At 48.3% G+C, this 20,136-nt stretch overlaps 1 protein-coding gene across 3 annotated transcripts in view; it reads left to right on the top strand.

Annotated features, from left to right (window-relative positions):
• Positions 1–20,136, top strand: part of NF1 (neurofibromin 1) — a 74,286-nt gene continuing 54,150 nt past the window's right edge. For all 3 annotated transcript variants that reach the window (XM_063402926.1, XM_063402924.1, XM_063402923.1), the window contains exons 1-15: positions 1–229; positions 6,442–6,585; positions 8,042–8,125; positions 9,737–9,927; positions 12,801–12,907; positions 13,158–13,225; positions 13,464–13,539; positions 14,054–14,211; positions 14,719–14,892; positions 15,062–15,184; positions 15,482–15,556; positions 16,567–16,698; positions 18,755–18,889; positions 19,411–19,524; positions 19,851–19,930. In XM_063402926.1, the coding sequence (XP_063258996.1) occupies positions 170–229; positions 6,442–6,585; positions 8,042–8,125; positions 9,737–9,927; positions 12,801–12,907; positions 13,158–13,225; positions 13,464–13,539; positions 14,054–14,211; positions 14,719–14,892; positions 15,062–15,184; positions 15,482–15,556; positions 16,567–16,698; positions 18,755–18,889; positions 19,411–19,524; positions 19,851–19,930 (1,721 nt within the window). In that variant the 5' untranslated portion in view covers positions 1–169. The remainder of the gene's footprint in view (positions 230–6,441; positions 6,586–8,041; positions 8,126–9,736; positions 9,928–12,800; positions 12,908–13,157; positions 13,226–13,463; positions 13,540–14,053; positions 14,212–14,718; positions 14,893–15,061; positions 15,185–15,481; positions 15,557–16,566; positions 16,699–18,754; positions 18,890–19,410; positions 19,525–19,850; positions 19,931–20,136) is intronic.

Here is a 20,136-nt window from a genome sequence, read left to right as displayed (position 1 = left end):
AGGCGCAGTGCGGGGCTCGGTGTGCCCCTGGCGCGGCGGGCGCGGCGGCGGGGGCGGCGCGCGCTCCCGCTTCCGGTGAGGTGTCATGGCGGGCCCCGCGCGCTGAGGGCCCGCGACACCGACACCGCCCGCGCGCACCCGCCGCTCCCCGGGCGGGCGGCGGCGGGACATGGCGGCGCACAAGCCCGTGGAGTGGGTGCAGGCCGTGGTGAACCGCTTCGACGAGCAGGTAGCGGGGGCGGCGGCGCGTCCCCCTCCCCGGGCCGCGGGGGGGCCGGGGGGCGCGCAGCGGGGGAACGGCCCCGCTCCCCGGGCGGAGGCGGCCGTGGCAGCGCCGCTCCTGCCGCCCCCCGCCCGTGCCGGGGCCGAGGCCCCGGGCCCCGGCGCCCTTTGTGCCGGGCGGGCCCGGGGCGGGGCCGGCGCTGCCCCTCGGCAGCCCCTCCGCGGCCCCTCCGCGGCCCGGCGCTCCCGCCGCGCGGGGGTCCCGCCGCTGCCCGGCCCGGCCGCTCCGGGTACGGCGCATCCGTCCTTGTGCCGGCAGCGGCGGCGAGGAGGGGCCTGGCTCCCCTCGCTGCTGCTCCCCCGCCTCTCCCAAAGTGTCTCTGCTTTCCGTAGACATTCCTGTGAAATTCACGGCCTTGCTTTACATCATCTGGCTCTGCAGAAGGGAGGGAGAGCCTGTGGAAGGAGGCTAAGAGGGCCCGAGGCGCTGCAGCGGCGGTGCTGCCCGTGCCCCCCGGTGCAAGGGCGATGCCGGTGTGCGGCCCCAGCCCCGCGGGCACGGCTCTGAGGCGGCAGGTCTCCTGCTTTCTCTTGCAGTGATGGATATTTACATCTCCTTGCAAAAGTCTGCGCTAGTAGTTCGGAGAAGGATTTTCTGAATGGAAGGAAGGGGGATTTGTTGGCTTTAGAGTTTATATTTCTCTGATCCACCAGCAGGAACTGCTTACTGGGATTAGGTGGGTGACTCTCAGTGGGGCTAAGCTCAGTGCTTACACTCCGTCTCCATCCCCATTCCCAAGGTGCTTTCCTGGCGTGGAGTATCTCCCTTGAGGGTCAGTGATCAGTTCCTGTGTTGTCTGTCTCATTTGGCACTCTGAGTGCAGCCTTTGTGTCACAGGAGGCTCAGCTCTGTGAGACCCTGCTTGGTGTAAATCCACCACAGACGTGGAGCTGCCTCTCCAGCCTGAGCCGTGTTCCTGTGCTGCATCTGTCCCTGGGTGCTGCTGGGCTTCAACACCCTGCAGAAAGATGTGGCCTGGCACAAGAAAAACAAGCTGTTCCTTTTTACATTTATAGGAAGTTTGTTTTGAAGAGGAAAATATTAAACTTTGTCTTTTGACATTATAACAAGGCAGATTTTTGCAATACATTATAGACATATTTGCATAGTTACCTTATTCTCCCTCTTATCTTGAGTCATGGATCGTTTTCTCCATAAGCTTAGAAAAGGATGGATTATTCTCCCCGTAATGCAGGAAGATATTTCGTGAAGTACTGGTGTTAAAAGGCCCTGGGCTTCTCATCTTCTTTGTCGTGTATATTGTGGAATTGGGCTTGCCAGCATCTGTTAAGAGTTACAAACTTCTTAGAGCAGAATTATTTTGCTGTGTTTTTTATGGCATGATTACGGACAGGTGTAGAGGAGCAGTCCTCTCTGGATAGGAAGGAGGCTGTTCTGATTCCTGAGATGCTGAAATAGTGGAGTTACAGTGGTAATATGGATCAAGTACATCACAGTCATGGTGTCTTATCAGAATACCCTGAATAGCTGCACATTATTTCTGTGGTGTTGGTGCAGCTGTGAGGGTTTGCATCCTGTGTCTGCCTGGGTGCAGCACCTCTGCAATCAGCACCAGGAGCACTGCTTGGCTGGTCAGAGGAGGGGCAGAAGGGCAGCTCAGGTCCCTTGTGTTTTGGTTTTTCTGCGCAGGAGAAGACAAACTTTTCCAGGGTTTCTTCCTTCCTTTGCAAAGAGGGAAAGCGTAACCATCTTTCTTGCAAATTTACAGATGTAGACAGGCTTTTCATTCATTTGCTGAATGCTTGAATTCATTTTAGGAAAGATGAAACAGCAAGCTGAGAGGATGCTAATCGGTATTGAAAACAAGGGAAATCAGGGCAAACCAGTCTGCTCTGGTCTGCTCTTGTTTATTGTTATAAATGCTGCTTCAACCAAAATCTGCTTTTGTGTGTACAATTCTATGGGCCTGCAGTGAGTGGCAAGCAGAGTTCTGTGAATTAACCAGTGCCTGGCACACGGAATAAATCCTGGAGCTCCTGCCAGTCGTGCCTTGTGCTGCAGTGAGGCCTCACCTGCTGCAGGGCTGCCCTGGGGCTGCCCCGAGCTTCAGCTGCTGCAGGGGAAGCTGCTGCTGGGACCTGTGAGACCAGAGCACGCTGACAGGGCATGGGGAGAGCTCTGGGCACAGCCTGCACACAGGACTAGTTACTGTGTCCTTCAGAACTTGGGGATGAACAGGATAAAATTAGAGCCTGGAAACTGTGGAATTCCTTGTGATTTCAGACGTAGTCAGAGCTTTGGAAAATAGAATTCTCTGTTTTTCCTATGGAAATATTCACTTCCAGTTTTATGTGTTGTGTGCTTTAAGTGTGTTACAATGTGAAATCACAGGAAGGCTGGCACAGCACTGGAATAGTTGTGAACATGGTTGGAGGAGTCTGACTGCCCAAACCATTTACATCTAGATTGGTTTAAGACTATGAGATGTAATGAAATGTATTAACTCTTAGTAAACTTGTGGCCAAGTAAGTGGTGATTGCGGTAGAGTGTGCATCCCTGGAAGTGTCCAAGGAATGACTGGATGTGGCACTCAGTGCTCTGTGCTGGTGACAAGGTGGGGATCAGTCACAGGTTGGACTCAATGAGCTCAGAGGTCTCTTCCAACATTAATGAATGATCCTGTGGTTCTGTGCTTTAAAGAAAGAAGACTTTTGCTATGTGGGTTTTGGTTTGGGCTTTCCATTTGCAATTCATGGGGTGTGATGGCTCTCAGTTAAGAAAGTGTATAAAAAATTTGAAGTCAGCTGTAATGTTCCATTCTCCCTTTAATTAAAAGGTATTAAATCAAAGCAAATACTCCCTCCTCCTGTTGGTTTTTCTCCCCATTGTTTGAAATCTGTGCGTGACCAGAGACCTGCAGAAGCTGTGGTTGCAGGTCCCAGCTCTGGTTTTGCTGGTGGCTTGTTAGGAAGTCCCTCGTGGGATGTGCTGTGCGGTGTTTGCTGTGTTGTGCTGGCTGTGGCCCCGGGGATGGAGTACCTGGGCAGGAGGTGAGGCTGGGCTGGGCAGGAGGTGGCAGCTCCTGCCCACAGCAGCCCCAGGGGCTGGGGCAGGCTGGAGCCCTGCCCGCAGCAGGGCTGTGCTGTTGCATCTCCCACAGCAGGGCCCGCAGTGGCTTTGACGTGGTGGCTCTGAGTGTGTGCAGTGCATTTGCAGCCGAGGTGCTGCTCTGCACGGGGCTGGAGCCCAGGGACAGGGAGGGAATTGGAATGCCCAGTGCCACAGGTGTCACCTGGCTGCTGGATAAAAGTATAAAAACTCCAAACACAGTAAATCTCTTTTCTTTCTCCATGTCAAAGATTTGCAATTTGGTAGCTGAAAAGGTTCCGTATTTCACCTACCTAGTTTGTCTTGTCCCACTGCATGCAATAAGGCAAAAATGAGCCCCAAATGCCATTGTCCCCTGGCCCTGTGGGTTAGTGACCCCTGAAGGAGCTGCCCTGGGGAGAGGGAGGGGTGTGGGGCCCTCCTGGGCTGGGCTGTGCGTGCCCAGGGCAGCTCCAGCCCCGCTGCCTCCCGTGTCTGAGGGGCTGGGCTGAGCTCAGAGCAGAGCCTGTGTCAGTCTGGAACCCCAGTTATATTTAAGCTTTGTGCTCTGTTTCTAATTCAAAAAGCTCTACAGGAAACCATTTGTCAGTATTTCTTTTTTCTAAAATAAAATCAAAGTCAATGAAAGTAAAATTTCACCTTTGCCCCCCCCATGTTTAGATTAATGGATATTTGTAGAGAAGTAAAGAAGATTCTCTTTAGTCACTCAGCACTGGCACTGCATTCTGTGAGGGGAAATAAAATGTTCCAGCGTGTCAGAGTGCACAAAGAAAAGAGCTGAGAAATAAAAAATCCCAAAATAACTGCTAATATTTCCTTTTTGTATAGTTTCTTATTTTAAAATGATAGTATAAAAAGCAGTTTTACTTCTAGGTGACCTTGTTGTAGTGGCTGTTGTGGCAGGAAGCTCCAGAAGTGTGTAATGTGATGTTTCTCTGGCATGGGAGTACACAGAACTAGATCTATGACACAGTTTCTTTGAGAGGCTCTTCTCAAGTGTTTTAGCACTCAGTGGTATTGAGCTTTGCTGCTGCTGTCAGCACAGAGACTTGAAAATCCAAATAAAAAGTACTAGCAATAGTGAAATTTTAAATTAAATGTATCTATTATCCACCAATGACTTCCAAAAATGTATTGTAAAAATAACATCTGACAGTGAAAACAAAGCTTGAGTCATAAATGCTGTTTATTTTGCGTTTCCAGGGGTAAAAGGAGCACACTGGAGTGCCTCGTGCTGCTGTAAAGCACTGCAGTCCAGAGTGCCAGGGGATCCCAGAGTGGAGGGAGATGAGCTGCAGTGCCCACGGGAGCTGCTGCTGTGGGTGTCTGTGCAGGCAGAGCCTCGGCCCTGTCCTGCAGGGGCACCCCTGGGAGCACAGAGCCCGTGCTCCCCTGGGAGCTGCTGCTGTGGGTGTCTGTGCAGGCAGAGCCTCGGCCCTGTCCTGCAGGGGCACCCCTGGGAGCACAGAGCCCGTGCTCCCCTGGGAGCTGCTGCTGTGGGTGTCTGTGCAGGCAGAGCCTCAGCCTGTCCTGCAGGGGCACCCCTGGGAGCACAGAGCCCGTGCTCCCCCGGGAGCTGCTGCTGTGGGTGTCTGTGCAGGCAGAGCCTCGGCCCTGTCCTGCAGGGGCACCCCTGGGAGCACAGAGCCCGTGCTCCCCCGGGAGCTGCTGCTGCTGCTGGGCTCTGGTGTCAGCCGGAGTGCCTGGGCCATCAGCCATTCTCCGGGGAACAGCCACAGCAGGGCCCAGGCTGTGCCCCAGAGCAGGACCTGCAGTGCCCTTCTCCCTCCCGGGACAGGCTGGCTTGGGCACGCTGCCTTCAGAGCTGGTGAACACAAGTGCTCTGAGTTTGGGCTCTCCAGGTCCGTGCATCCTCCACTGTGTCTGGGCGTTTGGACCCTCCCCAGCCCATGGTGGTGGCAGGGGGCAGTGGGCAGGGTGCCCTTCCAGAGCCCCCAGCCTGGCAGCTGCCTCCTAAGGCACTTTGCAGCTGTAAAGCTGATTGTCATTTCTTGGAATCCTTCTTTTACCCTCTCCTGAGTTCTCTCTCTCTGATAATCTCTTCTAATGCACAAGTACTCCACCGTGGCATTTCCATTGAGCGATTGCTGTCTGTCAGAATACACCTTTATCCACAATTCTGGATAATTGGTTAAAACTTGTAGTAGCAGTTCAATCTTCTATGGATAGGGAATTCCAAGGTCACACTTTAAAATACAAGTGGCATAAATGTTCCTATATTTGTTACTTTAAAAAAGTACAGATCCTGAGTAAAACAATTGTTTCTGAAGAGTGGCATCCCAGAAGTGGCGGCTGGAAGCAGGCAGGGGGAGTGGGTGTGTGCCTGGGAAGGGACTCGTTTGTGACCCCTGAAGAATTTGGGTGCAGCAGGAAACAAAGTGCCCAGTGTTCCCACAGCAGCAGAACATCTCGGGGCTGTGCAGTCGCTCTGAATCTCTCTCTGGGAAAAGATGAGTTCAGGGCTATTTGTACCATTGGATGTTGGGCAGGGACAGGTAACGAGGGGCTCACAGGTGCTCCAAGCACGTTTGGGGCTGAGATTTGTCACTGGGAGTGTTTGATCCCCACGTCCCTGGGGCTGCAGGGCCAGTGCTGTCCTGTGGCAGAGCAGGGGACACACATGGCACAGCTGCTGCCCTCCAGCTCACCTGCTCCTCCAGTCACTGGGGTTTCCTCCCCTCGGGTCCAACATGCATCTTTTTCTTGCAGGTATTAGCCTTGGAAGATTTTTGGTCTTTAGTAAGCCCATTTTTAAAATAAAGAATCTTTTCCTAGAATTCTGTTTTACATTTTTCTGTTCCTTTTGATTGCTTTGACATTCAGGTTGTAGAAAATTTGTCACAAAATAGAGGTTTAGTTTCAGTTCAGAAAAAAGAACAGGTGAACTTAAGCACTTTGTTTTGTAGGTAACTAACAGAAAGATGAGCGTAGAGAAGATGAAATAATATGTTCAATGTTATCTCTTGTAGAATGTTGTTCAGGGTGGTTTCTGGTGTGTCACAAGTTTTTAACCCATCTTTAAAGCTGTAAATTTCAATGTAAAAGCTTATAACAGTTCTCTCTTGTAGCTTCCAATAAAGGCTTGCCAGCAGAATACCCACACCAAAGTCAGCACGGAGCACAACAAGGAATGTCTCATCAACATTTCCAAGTACAAGTTTTCCCTGGTCATCAGTGGTCTCACCAATATCTTAAAAAATGTTAATAACATGGTAAGTTTTCTAATTTTGCATTGTTTGGTGATTATTTCAAATAGGTGTTATTTATTTGTATTGTACAATCTGCAGAGAAGTACTTGAAATTTAGTCAAATTGTTGCTTGCCTTTTATACTTACTTATTTTCTGTTCTGAAGTCCACCAGTACCATCCATCAGAGCCATGTTCCACAGAAAGGCATTGGGATTTTGGGGCAGGGAAAGGATTTAAAACTTGGGCTATTTGAATTTTCCACGCTGCTTGGGTGTTTTACTATATGTCTGTATATATAAAGTATTTTTTAACAACCAGATGAATTTCAGTCAGAACCTTTGTCATGAGAAAAGTTTAGTTAATTGAGTTTTGAATCCATGTAATTTGGGATAATTTGGAATCTCTCTAAACAGGTAACAGAGCTGGCCAGGTTCTGGCAGTACTTTTTTGTGGTTTTAGAGACATTGTTTGGAGTGAGCCCTTGGCTGTCACTTGTACTGGGATGTGCATCTGCTGGAACTGCAGAGGACTGATAAAATGAGAAAATAGGTTGCCCTGCTGCTAGGGATTTTAGGCGTCTTAAAGCTACCTGTAATCCCTTTGGAGAGAGAATTTATTTTAATTAAACTCTACAGGCATGAGGGAACATGTTGATGTGCAAGATGATTGGCTGATAAAGGAGAAGACCGTACAGTTAGAAGAAGTTTCTGTGTGTGATACCCAGCTTTAGCGAGGAAAGACCTCGCTAAAAGTGTCAATTAAAAAGTGAACGTTTGCCCTGAGGAGCGAGTTTGTCACACTGCTTGTCACGTGTGATGGCTGAGCTTCCGTGGGAATCTGCGATAATTGGGAAGGATTTCTGTAGCTGAAACAAGCAGCTCCAAGAGCCAGTCTTGGTTTCAGCAAGTCTCAGCTGAGACCTGGGCTTAGTGAGCCCCTCCCGTGGGGTGGAATCCCCTCTGTGGTGGCTCTGGCGGGTGCTGTGTCTGGGGACAGGGGTACCAATGTGTCTGGCTGAGTCTCCCCTGCTCTGTTCTGCTGCCCTGATGTTGCTGCAGCCAGTGCCTGTTGGTGGCACAGGGCTGGGGCTGGCTGAGGCCCTGAGGGAGTCCTGCCCTGCAGGGGCATCCTGTGCAGAACTGGGACAGAGTCAGAGTAACTGATACCAAAAGAGGTTCTGGAAAGTGGAACCGCGTTCCTGAGCAGCCCGATGGACGTGAGGGGCTGCAGGGCACCCCTGGTCTGACTCTGCAGAGACTGCTCCTTATTGCGTTTGCCATTGCAGTCTGGACAAAGATATTTCTTTAGTGATAAGGTTTTAATTCCTATTTTAATCTCATTTTTGCTGGCTTTATGTCTAAACTCCAAACCAGAGCAGTAATGGAGCCATATTTACTGTGCCACTTTGCTGCTTCACTTTCATGCATTACAAGTCAAATATCTGTGTCTCAGATTAACCCATATCCTTTCTACTTCTAGAGAATATTTGGAGAAACTGCTGAAAAGAATTTATATCTATCTCAGCTGATTATCTTGGATACACTGGAAAAATGTCTGGCAGGGGTAAGTAGACTTGCATAAGTAATTCTAATTGGAATCCAATGGGTTGGAGAATACAGGTCAAGTGCTTGTGTATCTGTTGTTACTGGTACTAAAACTCATCAGATTTAGAGAAAAGTAGGATTAATGCTGTTTAAAAAATATTAGAACTTCCTGTAAGTGCAAGTAATTAATGCATTAACAATTAGGAGGATGCTTTTTATTGTCTAAAATTAATGATCTTTTTCCATGTTAAAAGTAGCAGAGAATTCAGTATAAATTTTTCATTTTGTGCTAGTTAGTTCTCTGCACACAGTGCAGAGTTTCCTTTAAAAGTCTTAAAACTTTCATTTGTTGAAGTAATTTTCCATGTGCTTTTCTGTACAGCAGAAACTTTGCTGCCACTGCTCTAGAGATGATTTCTGCAGGTGTTTCCTAGATTACATTAGTTAACCGTGTCCAAATCCCTGCTGGGAGTCCAGGCCTGAGGTCTGCAGGCAGAGCTGCTGCGAGGCAGTTTGCAGGTCCCTTTGGGGGGAGAGTGGTGCTGCTTGTACAACTTACTGACTGAGCTGGAGTTGCCAAGCCCAACTTCACTGAGAGTGAGATTTGCAGTGGTTTATTCTTTTAACAAGAGCAGGATTTTATTTTTAAGCTGTATTCAATTTCCAGCTTTTACAGCTGAAAACACCTCTTTTTGTCTTTGGTGCATTGAGTCAAAAAGCCAGTTTGAGTCAAAACCCCAGAATTTTCACTTCAGAATTTACTTACTTTTATGTTCTTCTTCTATGCATAATGGTTGAAACAGTGGTTTTCCTGATACATCATCATATTTAAATAGCCTGAAATTGTGCTGAATGTTTCTTGCTCTGTCACTTCAAATGAGAGCAGTTTGAGGCAGAATATGTTAAATCAGAGTGAGCCAAAGCTCTGTACAAAGCGTGTTGTGTTCTGTGGTATCTTCAGATGAATTTCTTGCTCAATGTTTCATCAAGTTCTCATGGCAACAGGACTCAGATCAACTAAGTGGGAGTCTCTGAAACTTCCCAATTCCCTATGGAAAATTCATTGGTAGAATTTTAGAAAACTTCAGTGCTGACCCTTCTGTTAAAACTTGCTCTTAGTAGAGCAGAGTTTCACTTTGAGTTCTTCTGTAAATAGTTTCCTTATGTCTCACACTGTGCAAACTGGCAAAAATTAGACTTTTCTTTTACAGAGAAATTAAGTAATTTTTGACTTTGTACAGAGCAATTCCTGATAAGAGTGAGGGAGAAGCACCTCTTTTGGGTTCATTTTTTAATATAAAATACTCGCTGGCCATCAAGTATGGCCAGCAAGCGCCTACCCAGAGAGAAGTGAAGGTGGAAGCTGAGGTGGTCAGTGCTGTCCTGATCTCTGCACAGAGCAGCAGGGGAACATCAGAACAGAGAGTGTGGCTGCTCCAGACTCTGCTTTGGTGTTGTGCTGGACGATGGCTCAGCCTGGTGCTCTGCCTTTCCCAGCTGAGGGTGGGGTGGGGTGGCTGCTGTGGGGAAGGAGCCTCCGTGCAGGTGTGAGCTGGATCCAGCCCTGCTCGGGGCAGGTGCTGCAGCCTTCCCTCGCCAGCAGCACTGAGGGGAAGCTGTTTGTTCACAGCAACCCAAGGACACGATGCGCCTGGACGAGACCATGCTGGTGAAGCAGCTGCTGCCCGAGATCTGCCACTTCATCCACACCTACCGCGAGGGCAACCAGCACGCGGCCGAGCTGCGCAGCTCCGCCTCGGGCGTGCTCTTCTCGCTCAGCTGCAACAACTTCAACGCCGTCTTCAGCCGCATCTCCACCAGGTACTGACAGCCCGGGGAGGGACAGTGTCTGCACTACTGCCTGCAGCGCCCCTGGGGAGGGACAGTGTCTGCACTGCTGCCTGCAGTGCCCTGGGGAGGGACAGTGTCTGCACTGCTGCCTGCAGTGCCCTGGGGAGGGACAGTGTCTGCACTGCTGCCTGCAGCGCCCTGGGGAGGGACAGGACAGTGTCTGCACTGCTGCCTGCAGCACCCCGGGGAGGGACAGGACAGTGTCTGCACTGCTGCCTGCAGCGCCCCCGGGGAGGGACAGGACAGTGTCTGCACTGCTGCCTGCAGTGCCCCAGGAAGGGACAGTGTCTGCACTGCTGCCTGCAGCACCCCGGGGAGGGACAGTGTCTGCACTGCTGCCTGCAGTGCCCCCGGGAGGGACAGTGTCTGCACTGCTGCCTGCAGCGCCCCAGGGAGGGACAGTGCCTGCACTGCTGCCTGCAGTGCCCCCGGGAGGGACAGTGTCTGCACTGCTGCCTGCAGCACCCTGGGGAGGGACAGGACAGTGTCTGCACTGCTGCCTGCAGCACCCTGGGGAGGGACAGTGTCTGCACTGCTGCCTGCAGCACCCCGGGGAGGGACAGTGTCTGCACTGCTGCCTGCAGTGCCCCCGGGAGGGACAGTGTCTGCACTGCTGCCTGCACCCCCCCTGGGGAGGGACAGTGTCTGCACTGCTGCCTGCAGCGCCCCAGGGAGGGGACAGTGTCTGCACTGCTGTCTGCAGCGCCCCAGGGAGGGGACAGTGCCTGCACTGCTGCCTGCAGCCTCTGTCTGCCACGAGCTGGGGGCCGCAGTTCAGCTGGTTCAGAGGAGCCAATGCTTTAAATGCTTTTTACCGGGGTAGTTCTCAAGTGGAATACCCAGTTTTATTTGGGTTTCAGGTTATGAAATGAGCCTGTTTCAGCCCCATCCTGGGTTACTGCTGGCTGCATTTGTTGCTTTTTTAATCTGCTTTCAAAAGTACTAGTGAAAATAGTGAATGAAAATAAGGCAGCAGAAAAGGTTGGATCAGTTCTTGTGGGTGCAAGGTGTCTTGGGAAGAAAAAGGATGCTGAAGCTAATGGTTGTATCCATTTGCTTACAAATTTAGAATGAAAATTTGTGATTGTCCACAGCTCTGCTGGAGCCCCATGGTTGTTTTTCTGCTAGGAAGCTTTTATGTTAAATCTGTCTTGTGCCTGAAGGGGACAAACAGCTGGGCTGTTTGTTAGTTGTTGGAAAAGACCCATTTGTCTTCTGACTGACTTGAGTTTCACAGCACATTTACTGTAGAAATAACTGGATTTTCTGCTTTTCTAGGTAAGAAGGGAGGCCCAAAATTTCCATCTATTCTTTGCTCTTTTTGCTCTGTTTCAGATCCTTCTGATGCTTCAGCATTTGTCAGTCCACTAGAGTGGTGTGCTAAGCTTTTTATTACTGAAATACTTTGATGTTTTTTGAAAGGTGCTTGAAGGAGCTTAGCTCTTGTCACACAGTGTTACAGTTGACATCTTTCTTGATTTATTAGAAGTGGAGCTTGGGCAGCCTTACATGGTCACATAGCAGTGAGTGAGCCAATTTAATTGAAACAAAGATTTGTATTTTCCTCATGTATTTATGTACTTCTTTGGAAAATGTTTGTGTTTTAGAAATCAGTCTAAAATGATTGAGTAATTTGAAATTTAAAGTATTTTCAAAGTTTTTACAGAGCCTTTAATAACTTCTATTTCAAGAACATAGACTTGACAGCATGAGGGATGTGATTTTACTCTATAGGTTGATTGTGCTTTGTTGCTTATGGAAATGGAAACAATTTCTTTTGCTCCTTTTTTTGGAAGCATTTTTCAGTTGAATTTTTTTGAGAATCTTGGAATCTGGTCACTGGCTCTGTGTGTATTTGTATGCCTGTAGTGTGGTTTGTTCCAAAGCCCCCTCAGCATCCCTCTGAGCTGGGGCAGAGTGCTTTTCCCCTAACCTGTTTTCCCTTGCAGATGCCTTGTAGAGCAACAGTTAAATGTTTGACCAATTGTTGCTGGTCTCCACAGGGGTCAGCCTGCTGCCAGTCAGCGCTGCTGATCCCTGACCTGGGTTTCCTGTTTAGGCATATTTCTGGGCCTTGCACAGCAGCTGGGAGATTTTTGGCATGAAAAGCACAGCAGTGGGGACCTTCCCATTCCCAGGGAGGGCTGTTAAGTTTCCCTGGCGCTGAAGACATGAAGAACTGCTTTTGTGTCTAGCACTGGAAATCACATTCCACGTCTGAAACACATCTGTAGCCTTGGAAGGAGCCGTGGCACTCCCGAGCTTGTGGGAACAGATGCTGCAGTGATCAGTGCCTTGGTGTCTGGGAGGTGCTGAGGAAATTCTGAGACCCCAGTGTGGAAAGAAGCTGTTGTGTTTGAACTGGTGTGATTAAACTTCATCCTGTGTGCTCAGGCCAGAGAAAGGTGCACCAGGAGTGGTTGTAGCTCCCTGCAGTGATATCCAGTACCCCCTGAGATGTGACCGGGCAGGACCTGCTGTGGAGGAGCAGTAGCCTGGAGGTGTCACGAGGCCATGGCTTCTGTGTTCAGTTGAAAAGGTGACAAGGGTACTGCCACAGGAGCCTGGGTAACAGGAGGATTAGGGAAATCTTGGGCACAGTCAATCCACAGAGGGTACTGGTATCTTGTAAGGCTCATCACTGGTGTTCTAGCTCCATTTTCAGTATGAGGATGGCACAAGACTAATATTCCAATATAATCGTGCAAGACACTTCTAGATCTGGGAATGTTTATCCGAGGTGATGGAACATTCCCCTGCTATTGAAATGTAGTCTCACAGGTGTGTTCATACCTGTCTGCCAGGATCTGATGGAAAAGTTTATTTACCTTGTGTATTTTTAGGTTGCAGGAACTGACTGTTTGTTCAGAAGATAATGCTGATGTTCATGATATTGAACTTTTACAGTACATCAGTGTGGATTGTTCAAAACTCAAGCGACTCTTACAAGGTATGACCTGAGCCTGTGTTTTGAAATGTTTCTATTTGAATCTGGTTAGTCAGAGATGACACAGTGCAATTGATGGATCTGGGCTTAATTGCTCTGTTTTACTCCAAACAGTCATGTATTTACTGAAGTATTTAAAAATAGTTAAGTACTATTAAAACATAGATTTGAGAATTGCTTTGCACTTCAAATATCTTGTGTTGTTTTTAGAACAAGTTTCTGTTCTAAATGCCAAAATGTTTTATCTTTACAGAGACTGTGTTCAAGTTTAAAGCCCTGAAGAAAGTAGCTCAGTTAGCTGTTATCAACAGTCTTGAGAAGGTGAGTGTTCAATACCTCTGTTTCATTGCTTATTTGCAGACCTTCTTCTAGTTTAGGAATAGCTGCAATTCAGTAATTTACTATAAAATAAAAATTTCTGCCTCCTGTTGATGCAAATATGTTTTGCAAGAAATTTTGAGTGATTAGAATTAAGAATAAAACCTCTCTTTGTTTAAATGTGTAATTCAGTAAAATTGTTGGAGCTCTGGAATGTAAAGGTGTTTCCCATTATCTGCAGGCCTTTTGGAACTGGGTGGAAAACTATCCTGATGAATTCACAAAGCTGTACCAAACCCCCCAGACTGACATGGCTGGTAAGGCATAGCACATGACAGTGTTCAAGGTTGGTTTCTCAGACGTCCCCAAATGCATTCACTTGCATTTTGTGTCCTCTTTGCTCCTCGTGCAGCCTGCAAATAAACAAATTTCTGTCAGCTTTTGTCAGGGCAGGCAAGGGTGTGTTCCCATCTCTTTTCTTTCCTGACTCCCCTCTTAAAAGAGATTCATTTTGTGCTTCACAACACAAAGAAACAAACCCCAAAAGATGGAGACTCTTTAAATGTATATTTTTCATCTTGATACAGGGTAAAAACTTAGAGAACATCACCTTTACTTGTCTCTAGTGAAAAAGAGAGGAGAATTTATATTTTCAGGTAAACCATGTCTTTAACTGGGTTGAGACCATTTGATCCCCAGTAGCATGTCAGTAATGTGCAAACCAGAACTTTCCTTCTGTGTAGGTGGAACTGTCCCTCTGCTCTTTTATACCTGTTCTTTAGCTCTTCATAGTTAAAACTGGTATTGAATTTGGACTTATGTTTCATGCAGATTGTGCTGAGAAGTTGTTTGATTTAGTGGATGGCTTTGCTGAAAGTACAAAACGTAAAGCAGCAGTGTGGCCACTGCAGATCATCCTCCTGGTCCTGTGTCCAGAGATAATCCAGGATATAGCAAAGGATGTGGTAGAGGAAACTAAAATGAACAAGGTGAGAGAAGCAGCTGAATTCTGGCTCTGGTTGTTAGAGTAGGCTTAGTTTTGCTGATTCTGTATTTCAGGGATGTTTAATTTTTGTCTTTCCTCCTTAAAGAGCACTTTTCAATTCCATATGTAAATTTATGCACTCTTTTTTAGTTCTCACCTTACATATATTCTTTTACTGTCAGTAATTCATACAGATAGTATGCCCCAAACAATGTTATTTCAGAACTTTTCCATCTCCTAGGAGATTTGAATCTCTGTGCTGTGTTTTCCTCAGCCTCCCCCCGCAGCTAAGGGCTGTGCTGAGGCTCTGGGGTCTGCAGGGGCTGTGAGCACCCCCTGAGTTCCAGCACCTGCTGGGTTTGGTGTGGCTGCAGCATCAGGGCTGGGGGTGAACAGCCAGCCCTGGCTGCCCGGGTCAGCCAGGGGAGTGTCTTTAACAGGGACAGGGTTTCCTGTCAATTTTTGCCATCACAGTGCCTGGCTGTAACTGTCCCTGGTTTGAATTCTGCAGAAGCTGTTCCTGGACAATCTCAGGAAGGCCCTGGCAGGGCACAGTGGGAGCAGGCAGCTGACTGAAAGTGCTGCTATTGCGTGTGTGAAACTGTGCAAAGCATCTACCTACATCAACTGGGAAGATAATTCTGTCATTTTCCTGCTAGTGCAGTCCATGGTAGTAGATCTTAAGGTAAGAATGTCTATTTCCCAATTGCAGTGAAGAAATTTGAAATAATGAAGTGGACTTTGAATTTCTTCTTAATTGAATACCAGTGGTTTTCAATGGAGACTTTTGTATTAAAAGCCAAGAGTAATCATAGTATCTGATTTATATATTTATATTTTTCTGAATCGTATAGAATTTGCTGTTTAACCCAAGCAAACCTTTTTCAAGAGGCAATCAAAATGCAGATGTAGACCTGATGATTGACTGCTTGGTTTCCTGCTTCCGCATAAATCCTCACAATAACCAACACTTCAAGGTAAGAGCACTGCTTGTGGTTAAGTCATTCTCTACATACTATTGACGACCTGTCAGTTATAAAAGCTGTGCTAACAGCAGCTTGAAGCTCATAAATGAGTTCAACGGTATAAATATCCCTTAGTAATAAATCCTTGCATGTTTTGATAAATCTTTTCACAGCTGATTAGGCTTCTCTTGTTCAGATTTGACAGCTTTGTCAATTTAATAAAAAGGCTCCAGAATGTTTTTCAGGGTGATAAGAAAGATGGCAAAGACAAAGATATTCCTAAGTGGCTTTTATGTATTTTTATTGTAGATCTGCTTGGCACAGAATTCCCCATCAACATTTCATTATGTGCTGGTAAATTCACTCCACCGAATCATCACAAATGTAAGTTCTGGCAGTATTTCATCAGCCCAGTGTCTGGGCCTTCTGTTCAGCTTAATACCTGCTCAGTAAATACCACTGGCATAGCAGACCAAATCCTGTGGGTGCAGAGCATCTCAGGGTTGGTGCCCGTTCAGGACAGAGTGATGTAGTCAGCAGCTAGGTTGGAATCATTGCTTCAGCTGCAGCTTATTTAAATGTTATGTGTTAGATAATGGGTATGCAGAATGATGCTGGGCATACTGGTGACAGTGTAGAGCACCTGGGTGAGGGCTGGGTACACTCTGTGCAGAGAGCCATGGCTCAGGGTGTGCAGACACTTGGGGTGAGGGCTGGGTGCAGAGCTGTGCTCAGGGTGTGCAGGGCACTCAGGTGAGGGCTGGGTACACTTGGTGGCACAGGGCACTCGGGTGAGGGCTGGGTACACTCTGTGCAGAGAGCCATGGCTCAGGGTATGCAGGGCACTCGGGTGAGGGCTGGGTACTCTGGCACAGGGCACTCGGGTGAGGGCTGGGTACACTCTGGCACAGAGCTGTGCTCAGGGTGTGCAGACACTCGGGTGAGGGCTGGGTACACTTGGTGGCACAGAGCATTTGGGTGAGGGCTGGGTACACTCTGGCACAGAGCCGTGCTCAGGGTGTGCAGACACTCGGGTGAGGGCTGGGTACACTCTGGCACAGGGCACTCGGGTGAGGGCTGGGTACACTCTGGCACAGAGCCGTGCTCAGGGTGTGCAGGGCACTCAGGTTAGGGCTGGGTACACTCGGTGGCACAGGGCACTCGGGTTAGGGCTGGGTACACTCGAGGGCACAGAGCCGTGCTCAGGGTGTGCAGACACTCGGGTGAGGGCTGGGTACACTTGGTGGCACAGGGCACTCGGGTGAGGGCTGGGTACACTCTGGCACAGGGCACTCGGGTGAGGGCTGGGTACACTCTGGCACAGGGCACTCGGGTGAGGGCTGGGTACTCTGGCACAGAGCCGTGCTCAGCGCGGGCGCTGCCCTTCCTTGCAGTCGGCGCTGGACTGGTGGCCGCGCATCGACGCCGTGTACTGCCACGCCGTGGAGCTGCGCAGCATGTTCAGCGACACCCTGCACCGCGCCATGCAGGGCTGCGGGGCGCACCCCGCCATCCGCATGACCCCGGTAAGCCCGGGGCTCCCCGTGCCCAGCCCTGCCCTCCTCCTCCTGCCTTTGCCCGGAGAACAGAGGGGGAAGCAGGTGGTGATGCACCCAGCAGCAGGGAGCCACACGTGCTCTCTAGCCCTGCTGTGCTGGGCATTGGCTGTTCCTGGTTGGATGTCTCTTGGTTTTCCTGCTGCTTTTAAACTGGTGACGTACGAGTATCTGTCCTGTAACTGTCCTCTGTGGCTAACTGTCCATTTTAAGCTTTCTGGCTCTGTGAATAGCCAGCTAACGTGTCCTCCTTGCTTAATGTGAAAAACCAAAGCATTCTGTATGTGAAGATAATTGCTGAAAACTGTGATACTTTTACCATGATTGGCATGTTCATTTGTCTTGCTTCATGTTGAGCAAGTTGACTGTCTAGTCTTGGTGACAGCAACAAAGTAAAAGGTTTTTCAACCATTATGAAATAAAGTCAATATTCTTGGCTGTCTCGGAGAAAGTCTTGAGTAAATTCAGATTTGTAGTTCATCCAAATTCTTCCAGTAAGTCCATACACAGCTGTGTTGCTGCATTCTCCTCTGAACATTCCTCAAGGACTTCTGCTGTGGCAAGTGGTCTTGGTGGGTTGGTTTAGAATGCCTAAAACGAGACATAAAAGTACTCCTGTTGGGCTTTTCAAAGGAGAGCAAATGAGCATAATGCTTTTGGTTGAAAGCTACTCCGTGTTTAACTTGCTTTTCACCTGTGTGTATTCATCTGTTGGAGAATAGTTGCCCTGACAATACCCCTGCTCTGACTGGTGGTGCTTTGTCTTCTGCTTCTCACTTTCCCTGTGCCTGGCTGCTGTCGCCCACGTGGTCAGACGCCCGCCAGCCCCTGCTTTGCATGGCCCTGGGCCTCTGCTGCTGTAAGTATGACCCGTAACTACCGCAGAAAAGCCCTTCCTTCGCTGACTTTTCTGTGCATAGTTACCCGCAGAGCCCCGGGCAGCACCAGTGGAGCTCCTTCCCCAGGAGGGCACTGGTGGTTCTGTGCCCAGCACGCTGCTCTTCCCCAGTGCCCTGCTCTGGTTTAGAGCAGGTTCCAGTCTCCAGCCTGAGCTCCGTGGCGCTGCTCTCCCCCACGTGTGTCCTGTCCCTGCTGTCTGTCGGTGTCCCCCGCTGTCGGTCCCCGGTGCATTGCACAGAGCCTGGCCTGGCTGTCTCCCTGACACCCTTTGGGTTGGATGGTGTGCAGGCAGTAAATGACTTCACAGAACACATCTCCTTTTGCCACGTGTCTCTCCTAGAAACCCCTCAACTGTGGCAAACTAAGGCAAAGTTAGCTACCTCTACTGCTGTGCTATCAGTTTCTTGATCACATGCTTTATGTGATAGGTTTTATTCCATAGATTTGCAAAATAACTGATTATTGAAATAACACGAGGTCCTAATATCTTGTAGAATTTAATCATACAATGTCATAGCTCATTAGTTACCTTGAAGGTGATTTCAACCTAGGCTTTCTCCTTTTGTTCAAAGCTTACAATTAGTTCACTGTTTTTTCAGCTGGAGGCAGATTATTTTTATATTTAAGTGATGCCCTGTGTGCCTTTTAGAACTGAAAGGTTCATTTTCCAGAGGTTGTTGAGGTGAACGTGCAAATATCTGGCCTGGGGCTGTAGCAGAAAATAAAGACATTACTTTGCCTTTGGAAAAAATTCCATCTCAAGTACCCAGAACATGTTGGGAATGTTTATTTTGATTTCTGTCTCACACCAGAGAAATACCCAGTAATTCTTTTTGGTCCTTTTTCCACTTTTCTTTCACCACAGTTTGTCTCCTTTGCAAAAAATTTTCTTACTTTGCATGCAGCTTACTGAAATAATTGTTAAGGGAACTTTAAAGATATAGTAGTGATTGCCTGTGAGAGAGGGGATTTTAAACCAGAAGACTATGTGGCTGTACTTGAGTTTTGTTAAACTTCTTCTTGATTTATAGATGATAAAAGCAATACTTTTCATAAGATGTTTAATTATAACTGTTATGTTTGACTGCCTTCCTGACAAGGACTGTGATTTTTTTTTTTCCATCAGAGCCTTACATTTAAGGAGAAAATGACAAGCCTTAAATTTAAAGAAAAGCCTACTGATTTGGAAACCAGAAGCTACAAATTCTTGCTCTTGTCCTTGGTGAAGCTGATCCATGCAGATCCAAAGCTTTTGCTGTGTGTAAGTAAATCCTACTGTCATACTGTTCAGTCATAGTGGAATTTACTTTTCAAGCTACTAAATGAATAAAAATTAATGGTCACCTGGCCGTCACCTCATCTTTTTCTCTGGATATGATGCTCCTGTGATTTTAAAGGGACAAGGAACTGTAAGAGACTTTACAGAATCAGAGCAACACAATGAGAGGGAGCATGAAGTTCTGTGACTCTGAAGGGGAAGGTGGGGGAAGGAGAGGGGAATAGAAGAAAATTAAAATAAGGGGGTTGGAAATTAGTCATCATTTCAATGAGTACTGTCTTAGATCTTCCATTTTCTCAGGCCTGTGATGGTTTAATATAAAAATATTCCAGTTCTGTCAGAGACATGATACGCAAGGCGTGTTACGGATTAAAAATAAAATGACAGATTCTCTGAAGGATCCCGAAATCCCCCCAGCTGAGCAGCAGGGACGCTGCAGTAGTGTCAGTAGTGTGGTCAGGCAGGAAGGTGCTGCAGCTGAGGCTGTGTGTGTTTGTGTGCAGAACCCCAGGAAGCAGGGCCCCGACTCGCAGGGCAGCACGGCCGAGCTGATCACGGGGCTGGTGCAGCTGGTGCCGCAGTCCAGCATGCCCGACATCGCCCAGGAGGCCATGGAGGTGAGGGTGGACACTGCTGCTGCACAGCCTTCCTCCAGAATCTGTCTGTCTGTCTGTCTGTCTGTCTGTCTGTGTGTGCAAAGCGTGGCTTTGGACAGAAATACCTGGGAATGCTCTGGGTCTGCAGTATGAGTGTGAAGTGAAGAATAAAATGAAATGCTGTTGACACAGACTAACAATGAACTCTTGCTCTTCCATGGAAGATGCTTTTTATATCTTTTGTTGCTCTTAAAGCAGTGTAATGAATATGTGACTGCACCTGTTTCTCTGCCTGTGCTCAGGCACTCTGTAAAGTTCTGTCCTGAAATGAAACTCTTTGGTTTTAGGCCTTGCTGGTTCTGCACCAGTTGGACAGCATTGCCTTGTGGAATCCTGATGCTCCTATAGAAACATTCTGGGAGATCAGGTATGTGAATTAACTTATATAAATGAGAGCAATAGCTGTTTTGATTTGTCTTCTCTTTTGAAATAGCTGTGAGTATTTTGGGAAAGCTTTGCAACAACAGGGAGTTCATGGTCTCTTCGGGCGGGGGAAAACCCATCACACTTGACACTAATTTGGACCCTTTGGCAGTTTTAACAGAGAGTGTGAGGCCTGGCGGGATGTGAAGA

Source organism: Prinia subflava, chromosome 8 (assembly GCF_021018805.1).
Source record: "Prinia subflava isolate CZ2003 ecotype Zambia chromosome 8, Cam_Psub_1.2, whole genome shotgun sequence".
In the NCBI taxonomy this organism is placed as follows: domain Eukaryota; kingdom Metazoa; phylum Chordata; class Aves; order Passeriformes; family Cisticolidae; genus Prinia; species Prinia subflava.
The sequence above is the reverse complement of the archived record's forward strand: the minus strand, read 5'-3'. Positions and strand labels throughout refer to the sequence as shown.